General features: G+C 33.6%; 1 protein-coding gene across 1 annotated transcript in view; it reads right to left on the bottom strand.

Annotated features, from left to right (window-relative positions):
• The window catches only part of LOC149793821 (uncharacterized), a 98,544-nt gene that overhangs the window by 29,725 nt on the left and 56,672 nt on the right, over positions 1-12,147 (bottom strand). The window contains exon 9 of the mRNA XM_089966470.1: positions 513-682. Coding sequence (XP_089822596.1) covers positions 513-682 — 170 coding nt within the window. The remainder of the gene's footprint in view (positions 1-512; positions 683-12,147) is intronic.

Here is a 12,147-nt window from a genome sequence, read left to right as displayed (position 1 = left end):
GACAGAGATAAAGACAGAGACGTACAAACAGCGAGTGTAGCCCCAATGCTTTCTAAGTTGCACCGAAAGGAGTATAACTGTGTACATAACCAAGGTATCGCATGAAAATCCATATCTAACATGTACCATGTGTCGAAATGTAGGTCAGTAATTATGCAAGCCTGTTCTCAAACATATTTTATTAATTGTTTACGTATTTTGTGACTGGCTATTTAAAAATGCCATCATCTCCCTCCTACGGGGGCTGCATTCAATTTTAAAATCGTTACCACATCTACGGACTACACCTAAGGTATCCCATGAGTTGAATGCTTGAAAGGTGAAGGAGTTAGTCGGCACTACTCGTACATGCACGCACGCATCTACCGGCAGCCGGAATCACATACTCAATCTTGCGTACGAGACGCGGTGACAATCAATGCAGGAATCTTCATTTTTTTAGTATTATGACTTTAGCATTAATGATCAAGTCTTGGTGCTCAGCATTTTCTCTTTTTGCTTAAAGTTCTTACCTCATTAAATATCCATGTGTAACTGACGTGTTGTGCATTTGACGTACAATTTAAACTTCCGTTGCCATGGTAGGTCAGTGACGTTGTCCCACTTATCTCAGCTTTGTATACGATACTCGTTAGTGTTGTAGCTTCTGTGATTGATGGTTGACTGCTTGTGTGGTACACCGCTGAAAGGAAGAATACTATTCTAAATGATTATTTACTGTACGTTATATATATATATATATATATATATATATATATATATATATATATATATATATATATATATATATATATATATATATATAACTGTGTGTGCAAACTGTACACATGCAAGCAAACCTTCTTGTTTCAAATTTCTGTACCAGTTAATTTAATATTGAAGTCATCGTAAATGCATTTGCATATGAATGTTTACACCACCTTCTTTCTACCTCGTCCTTAAATATCGAGGATCTGAAATTGCAGTGGTGATCAAACAATTATTATGAACTATTGCAATTAAACGGATTATAGATTAAGACTATCAATATTATGCATGAACATGTTGCTTTCGATTTTGCATTCACTGGTCCTGCATCAGAGATAGAAAATGTTCATCTGTAAATAGCAAACACAACTACATCTTTGAATTAATTTTTCCATACATGATGGTCGGACGAAATGACTGTCACCTTAAAGTATCCCATTTTATTTTCCACTTTATTTATTGCGTTCATTTACCTTATAATCTACGACAATGAATGACTTCTGTTTCCTTTATCTCAAAAGCAGTGTTAGTTTTGTTTTAAGATTGTCTGTATCTGTAAGAACACTGTTCAGTGAACGCACGTTCCTCTTTTGTCATATGACGTTTTTTAAATATGATGCAACGTTTTACGGGTACGAATTTCACTCAAGTAACATTCATTAACCAAATACATAGCTGATCCTGGACACGAAATTCAATCGCGGAACAATTTGTTTTCTTTTCGTTTTCCTTTGCTTCCTTTTGACAGCGGGTACCTATTTATATCTCTCGAAATAACCTATTTCATATTTTTATTTTTCCAGTTTTCATGTTCATAACTTTTAATCGAACTGGTGTTTAACTCTTGCCTGAATTCATTACATCCGGAACTGAATAGCTTCAAAACGTGAAAGAATTTCTCACCTCCTAAACTGGGCAAAAGTCCCGCAATCAGCAGTATCAATTTTGTGTTTTGCAAAATATATTTTAACACATTTTAAGAATAATCTTATTTAGTTCAAATTACGATGAAGGCATATATTTGATCGACGTAAGCAAGTCATCACAGGAAACACACACACGCACACGCACACACATATATACATGCATACATACATACATACATACATACATACATACATACAGACAGACAGACAGACAGACATACATTCATACATTCATACATACATACATACATAACATACATTCATACATACATACATATATACATACATACATACATGCTGGTAAAGTATTACTGACAAAACTTTCGTTATGGATGCCAGTAATGACTCCATCAATCGACGAAGGAGAACGGTTGCTCTCTTTTATGAGTCAATGTGGCAGATTAACATTATCGTGGTTGACCACATATAGTATGCAAAGTAATATTAATGGTTTATTTACATGGAAAATAGCATCACAGCAAGGTGTTTCAGCACCAAGACATATATTTGTTGTTTTCAAGATGTAACACGAGTAAACTCACAAACATGTTGTCCAATGATATTTGACAAACATGGAGTTAGTGAAGTTTCATAAAGGATAAACGGGCATCAAGAACCAGCTGAGAACATAATACTGAACTTTGAGAATAATCATGTTGCACGTGCATATCATCGTTTGATGACATTCATGGGACGTGAGCAAAATGTTGATTCTGGTCTGCAAATATCACAGCAAGATTTTAGAACGCTGTATCCATTTTATTACTTTTCTCTGGAACATTTGAATTTAGTCAGACTATCTGTCGTTTATATACACTTTCGAGCTCGTGTGGTAATATGAGCTTTTGCTACTTATAGAGCAATAACTGTCATACTTTCAGATAAAGTGATGGTGCTTGAAGGTATTAGTGGACGAATGAGAGTCACTGACGCCCCAGTAGAAAACGTGTAATTACATCGCTCATGATATTAAAATGACATATCACCATGTTAGTGTCAGTCTGACAAAGGGTCGGATTAAAAAGCTACAATTAGTATCAGCAAAAAACTGTTGAATGAAAATATCACTAAAAAGAGATCGGATCACAGGTGGTCAAAATAAACTATCATTGTCAGAACGTCAACTGAAGCAATTCAATAACTCCAAACAATGAAATACCGGTGTTTAACTTAATCTTTCTGCCGGTGCTATTAAATACGCAGTCAAGACGGGTGGTATATTTTCACTTCTTCCAGCTATACCAGAGTTAATAGCCGCTTCAGCCCCAGCAGTTGCAAAAGCAGCTGCATTTGGTGCTGTAGGAACTGCTGCTGGAATGACATTAAAGAAAGCGACAGGAAAAGGAAAAAATACTTCAAAAAACAAGAGAAGGGGCCTAAGATTACCAAGAACCCCTCACTGGTACGGAAAAGCTCTGACACTTCCAAGAACACTTCATTAGACGTAAAACATCTTCCTATGAAAAATGTTGATTTAATTGACGTTGTTAAAATAAATTAATATCAAACACTTCAGAGGTGTTTTTTGCGTGATGAATTACCAAGACAACCAAACCTTGTTGAAACCGGTATCATTAATCTCAATAAAAGATCTCGTACATGTACTCATTGGGTTGCATACGCAATTGATCCATGTGAATTGTTTTATTTCGATTCGTATGGACTGGCACCAACAAAAGAATTTCTAAAATATGTCAATAACTATAGAATCGCTGTAAAAAATACTCCCGTCTGGTATTCGGCATTACCAATAAAGACAATAAGCGATCCGCCAATATGTAGCCTTGAAGTAATTTCTCTACTCGACGTTGTGTTAAAATCTTCCGATTCAAGTCATAAAGTTGCACATACGTACACGAGTTCAGTTTTTATATAATTACTAAACATATAATGGTTAATATTTACGGAAGATCTTCTTCTATCAAAAGGAAATGAAGATGATATTGCTTTGTCGAATTACGCGACTGTAAATAATCTTGCTGATCTTATGAACCCCTCTGGAGTTGACCGGGATGAAATTGGTATGTTTCAGGATAAATGCGGTGTTTTAAAGACGAGTAACATTAAGTGGGTCGACATAGCTGGTAGAGTTCTCAGTGCTACCACACACAACATTGCAGCAATTACTGACGGCGGTAGAATCAGAGACTCAAATGTATCAATCGCAACTATCACAAATGATATTATAAAAAGTGTTGCTAATCGTTTACGATCCACCGGTGATACAATGACTGGTTCTCTCAATATGGCTAACAGTAAATTACTGTACTGAACTTGGAAAACCAGAATCAGACAATGATGCTGTAACAAAGAAATACATCGACAGTAGAAACCTCCCAATGATGAACTCATTAGTTTCAATTAATAATGAAATGCTCACATTTAAATCTAATTACACTACTCATGTGAACATATTTATACATTTTCGCAAAAGAATAAATGGAAACGTTAATGATCTCTTTGGGAAACCAGTAGTTACCGGTATTAAAGTCTCAGAAATTAACACAAAACTCGGCGATATTAAAACAGCTATGTCAGACATTGAAACGATTAGGTGTTATCAGATATCGTAATCATTTTCAGAGCTAATCACAATAGCGCAGAATAATATCGTTGATATTAGAAAAAAACTAGAAGATACTCACAGTGAAATTCCTGATAGTTTTAAAAAAGATTAACCTGATTAAAATTCCTCACAAGCAGATCATCTAGGTGGTATACACAGTATCATCATGATCATCAACATGGTCACAGCAAAATAACGCTATCAAACATACCGCGGAAGTCACTGGTGTGTATAGGCTGTCAGTGTTCAGCGGTGCAAAATTTAATATATTTAACACGTAACCCTGGCGTCATTCAACCGATATTTTTTTTTTTTTTCTGGAACCGTGACTATAGTGTTAAATAAAGGAGACGATGAAACATTTATGCTGGAATCATCTAATAAAAATTAACTACAGCGTCTTACTGGTGGTGTCTGAAATTTGTAACTGAAACACCTCAACTGATTGCTTCGTAATTAAAATATAATGAATTCCCCAATCGACGTTCAACGTTACAGCTGCAATCAAGTATGTGAGTGGCAAACCAAACTGAAAAGTATTGTTGACGAGTATACAGTTAAAGTAAACAAATATAGCAGACGTGTAGTTGTCGTTGACATAATTGTGTATTCGACGTCGACTGTTATGGCTGGAACGGCGTATTGCTATCAACAATAACAATAACATCACCAGCAATTATAACAATTTGTGTTTCAGCTGCAACAACTATTGTTAATATTCTTAATATCATCGCCAAAAAAAGTATGTACATGTACAAATACAAAATTGCATGAACTTACAATAAAATTACACAAAGCGACGCATGCCTACTCCAAATGAACTTCGTTGATATCATGAAGTCTTAATGTTGGAATAATATCAGATGCTGAGTTCAGAGAAATGATTAAAATTTACAAAGAAGAAATGACTGTATCAGAATCTAAGTCTGATTTAAATAATAATAATAATAATAATAATAATAATAATAATAATAATAATAATAATAATAATAATGACATGAAACGAATTACTACAACAAATTGTTGTGAATACAACTCCGTCAAAAAATAGCAATGATATCAGCAAGCTCAACAAATCCTGAGATCAGCGTAGATTTTCCAACTGAAATTCTAGCGAATGAAATAGCGCTAGCACAATTACGAGTATATCATAGTTGGCCAAATCTTAGATCAAAATCATTTGGTGGATTACCAGAAATAATGCACTGGTATTTGCAGATAAAATATATACCAGACAGAACTCCCAATTGGCAAATTGTTGGTATTCCACATTTAATTATCAACTTGAACAACTCAATGATGCATTCCATCGCATAATTAAATATATTATTAGTATTAGGATGTCCTGAGGTTCCGCCAGAATATCAAGGACCGTTAGAACCAAAACTCGCGGATTTTATCATAGACAAGAAAATATTCTTAAAGAATCCAGAATATCGAAAGAGCCTATGGAGACAGGTTACACATGACATAAGAGGGAAAATTTAGTTTACTGTATATGATAAGATTCCTCATGCATTAGAATGAAAATTGTATGATTTTAAACCAGGAACTGGAGAAGTATGTCTCGATGGAGCATGTATTGACACAATTTCTAGAGAGCTTAAATATGAACACACACATGCACCCGGTAATTTACGAAATTTATTTTCTAGTATAATTCTAATTCTGAAGAAATAAAACATTGAACAATAAAACATTTAAATCAGGTTACATCAGATCTTGATCGTGTTAACGAAAATATCGCATAAGCAGTGATTGACCCAGGTAAGGAAAGATTTGGTGCTGTAAATGTTAATATATCCAAAGGCGTATTTAAGCAATTATTGTAATACGGTTTAATATAACCGAAGAACAATTACCAACGTTTGCAAAACCAGAATTTACTACAGACTGGTTTAAAAACACCAGTCAACGATCTTATCGATGAAAATATTCCCAAAATACTTGACGCATGGAAATAAAACAGCCCCACCGGCAGATATTCTCTGACATAACAATGATCCATACAGCGCGGGCAGACGTATTTCGCCAGGAATTGTAAATATAACATCAACGATCGTAGTACATCTTATATCTGATGCAATTGATTGCAGTCTCAATTTGATCTTGAAAAAGCCAGTCAGGTTCAGCAGGGATATATTTTATGTACATTTGCACCTCAAGTACGTCCTGTATATTAGATCGCACAAGAAACCATTAATCCGGTCTATTTGCGACGTCATAATCCGATATTATCAAGGATGCCTTTCAAACTTACTGACCAATCCGGACACTTGCATGATTTGAGATACGCAATTTCAAATTTGAATCTGTATGCAAGATCATAGATCTTCACGTTAATGATTGATTTTCAATCCTGATTCTTAATCAGGGGAAATAAAATACATTATCCTTGATAAAGTGAAGACAAAATTTATTTTTTTACTGATTTTCGTTCAGATTTCAGGTAAATGTTACTCAAAATAACAAAAATTAGTTAGATTATTATATTTTGATGGGGTAAATGTGACTCAAAAAAATGTTTTAAAAAAACAGAAAATCTTACATGATAATAATATTGATAATAATAATAACAATAATAATAATAATAATAATAATAATAATAATAATAATAATTTCACCCTTGAAATTGTCAAGAAAAAATTATATATATTATAAGAGAATTTATTTTTTACTGATTCTCGTCCAGATTTCATATAAATAGTACTCAACCTTGACAAAGTCAAGGCAGCCAGATTCTATAATTTGATGAGGTAAATGTTACTCGAAATTGTGAAAATCCTACTGAAAAACAGATAATTACATAATAAATATTATTATGAGAAAAAATATCAGAATAAATATTATTATCCAAATACAAAATTCTATTCTTCACTAATTATTGTATTTGCTAGAGTAAATAGTACTCAGAATTTTGATCATCGATCACATTTCATAATTAGATGGGGTAAATGGTGCACATAATGGTGAAAATTGGTCAGACTATATAATTTGATAAGGACAAATGCTACCATAAATAATGTTTATAGGACTGATTTCATAATTTTTTGTGGTAAATGCTACTAAAAATAATATTTATAGGACTGAATCTGAATAAATATTGTATTCTAAATATAAAAAAAATCTGAATGCCTTGACAAAGTCACGGATAAATATTATTATCAGAATTAAAATAAATCTGAATCAATTGACAAAGTCAGTGATAAATATTGCACTCTGAATGACAAAAATCTGAATCCCTTGACAAGGTCAGGGATAAATATTATTATCAGAACAAATATTATTATCAGAATAAATATTATTATCAGAATAATTGCATTCATCGCTGATTATTGAATTTGCTGGGATAAATTATATTAAAACTACGAAAATCATTCAGATTTTATAATTTTATGAGGTAAATGGTATTTAAAATTATAGACATCATTCAGATTTTATAATTTCCTAGGGTAAGTACTTCTAAAAATATCGTAGGACTGATGTCATAATTTGATGTGGTAAATGGTACTAAAGATAATATTATAGGACTGATTTCATAATGTATTGAGGTAAATTATATTAAAAATAATAGGATAGGATTGAATCAGAATATATATTAGTATCAGAATAACTTAATCAGAATAAAAATAAATCAATCTGAATAAATTTTATTATCAGAATAAAAAATAAATCTGAATCCCTTTGACAATCAGTAGTAAATATTAATTATCATACTTGCCATTGGTTTCATAAGAATCCGTTATCCCAGATAAAGCTGAAACGTTCGCTGTTGCCATAACTTTCACTTTCACAAGCCTCTGTAGTGAAGTTTTCACTACTTTCGTAATCACTACGGTCACGGATGACAGAGCATTTATTTTCACGATCTTACATGCTCTTTCACAATTGTCTTACGCGTGTATTAATAATGTTTTTTTGTTTCGCATTCGTGAAATAATTCTGGTCTAATTTTTTCAATAAAGCATGAGAGAGAAACGAATTTCTCAACTTCTGTATCTTTGAGTGTCGCCAAGGATTAAAACATAGATTGTGGAATCAGCTTAATGAATCAATATTCTGCTAGTAGTGTATATATATATCTTCAAAATTTCGTTGTTGTAGTGATTCAAAATCACAAATAATTTTTTTTCAGGATTCAGTTCATAACATATTGTTATACAGTCATGTTTTAATGTTTTAATTGCAGAAATAATAGCATTAATATTTTCGCAATTCATCATGCAATAAATATATATTTAAAATATAATTATAAACAAAAAATAAACCGTAGCATGATGAGCAATTATCATTCTACAGAATCCCTTCTTATTTGCCTTTGTGCGTTTCGATAGGGTCCTTTGGTGAGACATTTATTGCGGTCTTCTTGGCACCCCACGAGTCTTTTCTTTTTGCCTGACATTCTGTCTCAATGTTTTTGTGTTGGGTGCCCTTCAGTGAGATTGAGAGCTCACATGAGGCTATTGTTTAATTTTTAAGGCTCCACAAATTCTTGCATAGACACCCCCGCTGCGAATCCTTAAACGAATTTTTGTTAAAGATTCAGAGGGTTGTATGCCTTTCAATTTCATGCACGAAAAAAAATTCATCCCCACATATCATACCCGGGGGAAAGTGCCAAACGCACTCACCACATTGTAAGACGTGGTGAGGAGGTGTTCATGGAAACGCTTAGGGGCTGGAGCCCGCATTTATTCATAATGAAAAACCGCAAACTATTCGCCACCGTCGACAGTTGTCAGTCACGGGACTGGAACGCCAGACCTCCACTATGAGTATCAGTCAGCCACCACTGTACCAAGGGACTATCCTTAATGATACATGTTTCAGAAAATATTATGAAGTGATATATGCTATTCCAACAAATCACTATTATATACTGCGTAAAATCATAATTCATGTAAACTGCAGCGTGGATTTATTTCCATTTTCCAAAACACATCGTGTAAAATAAACTCATATATATTTCTGCCTAGTTCATACTTGTAGGTCTGTCTACAGCTATTTACCTAGAGATCTAAAATAACTTAGCTTTATTGTACACGTAATGGAGCGTGTGTGATTTACTGTTTTTTTCTGAATTTATCAGGGATAAAGTTACTAGGTGTAAATACACTTCTGCTAATTTAATTATAACAAAATTACGTTACTCCACTTACAGCTAATTTCTTATAGACAGTTATTATTGTATAATAGTTACGATGGCACAAAATTAAATAATCGCACAGATATTATGCAGTAACAACCGGGTCAACAGCTTGATTACTCTACCGGAGAGAATTGTGCTTTACAGAGTTATCTCCCTTCATAATTCTTGCTACATGCAATACTGAAATGTTATTTTTTGTTTCTACTTCGTAAATGCCGATTTGCCTATTTTATCTGCGACATGTTGTACAGAAGGTATGCAAATGTTATTTCTAGACCGGTTTCTGTATTTACGGATTTAACGACGCTAGGAAATCTATTATATTTCCAGGTACCACCAAATTTGTTATTCTGACTCTGTGTAGTAGCTCGTAAATCACTCAAGGAATGATCTTTCTGATCTGAAATAATATGATCGATCGCAAGACCGTCTTCGATTACTCCAAAAGAAAACGCTCCTATATAAATATGTGACAAAGAAAATCCTTCCCCCCCCCGCGCTAAACATGAGATAACCAGCATTTTTAACAAAACTGACTGTTGTTTTAATCGACAGTTCCTAATTTCACCATCTCGAGATGCCTCATAATATTTGATAATAGGATATTTCGCAAATTCATTTTGTTCCATTTATATAATAATATTATTTGTCTAAATAATGATTTCGAAAATCTGGCGAGATAGTCTAAGGCGCTTTTAAAGACATTGTTATTACCGGTTTATATTGTATCATAATATATTTTCAAGTCTCTGTATTTTTTACCACCACCTTGTACACACAACTGCGTTTCATCTCTAACCCCAGCACCACACTTCAACCACGGTTTTGGTCCTAGATTCCCTCTTCGTACGCTTTGCTACAGTGAGTTGTAGAACCTATCATTAGCAATCTACAGTAATTCTTTGTCTGAATCATTATATATATATATATGTGTGTGTGTGCATATTTGTCCTAGTTTTAATATGGAAGAATTTGAGATATTATCTAGCATCGACTCTTCTAAATCTAGATTCGATATTGACAAGGGAACCCTGGACATGCGGAGGCGAGCTCTGGCTGATCCGACGAAAACTGATTAAAAGTGTTCGTGGTGCCAAAAAAAAAAATAGCGACGATCGTGCAGCTTATGTGTGGTCAACATTCAGAATCTTGCACAATACCGAAGGTGTTGTCGATACTACAATGAATGACCAACGAGCAGCGACAATTATTATATATCTCGACAATCAAAGATATTTTTTAGAATATAATTTATGGCGGAGCTAGACGATAATTGCATTATCCGTGACAAGCGTGACTCTGCTGGATTACATCACACTGGAAATATTGTTACATTTAAATACATATTCTAAGCCAGGAATGTTGACTGGTATTGATAAACAGTATTATGAACAAGCGTATTCTGTAACTGCGTTCATGTATGCAATATATCCGATGAATGATAAACCTAGCTTTGATGGTCTCAAACCAATGAAATTTTTGAAAAGAAATTGTGTAGCCGAGAGAATTACAGAACACTTCACAAACTCGATAAGTGGAAATAAACTAACGGATTTAAGACGTAAACAATAAACGAGTGAGGAAAAACTGTTAAAGATACCTGAGCATCTATCAAAGACGTTGCCGAACTAGGAAAGAAACTAAAGTGTCTAAAAATGGTAAAACAATAACTGGAGATATTTTGTACGAATCAAAATATAACTCGAAAGAAGCTCCGATAAATAGTGTTGATCATAATCAGCATGCGTGAGCGGTGACAATATTTCCTCGAGATAGAACAGTCAAATTTTATCAAGGAAATAGTTTCAATTGTATTAACTAGGTTAGCAAAACTGATGCTGTATCTGTATGGTTGTTTCAAAGCTCTGAATATGATAGTGTTCTGATAAGGCCTGATGGAAATCTTTGTAGCGAAGAAAAAAGATTTGATCAGTTTGTAAGACCTAATGGTGAGGTTTATCGAACATAATTTTTTCACACAAAAACGAAAGATCTTGGGTTAAAATATAGCGACTATGAACATTTACTCAGTAATTGTTTTACTGTTCCATCTGTGGCGGCTCATTGCGCCAGAGAGAAAAATTCCTGGAAGCCGACTTGGTCTGATTTTTTTCGATGATGTGATATCAAGTTGTGTCGAATATGGACATCGCTGAGTATGGAATACCAAATACGATTGCATAAATATATCATTTGATATAGCAGCTTGTTATCCTGGAAGTTTGCTTGAAATGGGAGAATGTTCGGAATATTTTAAGAGACTTGTACAGCCAACACATGAAATGATTCGAATTTCTTTAAACGGACCTCTTCCAGATTTTGACGTAACGGGTTTTGTACGAATTACATCATTTACTTTTGATGAAATTTTTGCTCCGTTTTGTTATGTCTGGTTTGGCAAACATTTTTCATAACAAAAATGTGGGCACCAACAGTATTGTTATTATACATGCTTGATTCAGAAATTTGTATTATTGTTAACAGTGAGTGAAATATTAATGTCGCATCGTTCACAAAAACAAGTTTGGTCGCCAGAAGAAAGAAAAAATCTTTGGACCAGTTTGAGGATGAAGATAAGATTGAATATGAAATTAAATAAGCAAAGGATCTCGGTAGAAGGATACTTGGAAAATTTACGCAAGTTGGTTTATGTAATCATAAGCTAAACTGTTGTAGGTTAGTTATTGACGATGCTGAATTTGATTTGATCATCGCCGATACAATAAAGAAAAATGCATGACTTAGCCGAGAAACAGCTT

Source organism: Sinohyriopsis cumingii, chromosome 8 (assembly GCF_028554795.1).
Source record: "Sinohyriopsis cumingii isolate HCF-2022 chromosome 8, ASM2855479v2, whole genome shotgun sequence".
Classification (NCBI taxonomy): domain Eukaryota; kingdom Metazoa; phylum Mollusca; class Bivalvia; order Unionida; family Unionidae; genus Sinohyriopsis; species Sinohyriopsis cumingii.
Note: the sequence above shows the minus strand (reverse complement) of the source record. Positions and strands in the feature narration are given on the sequence as shown.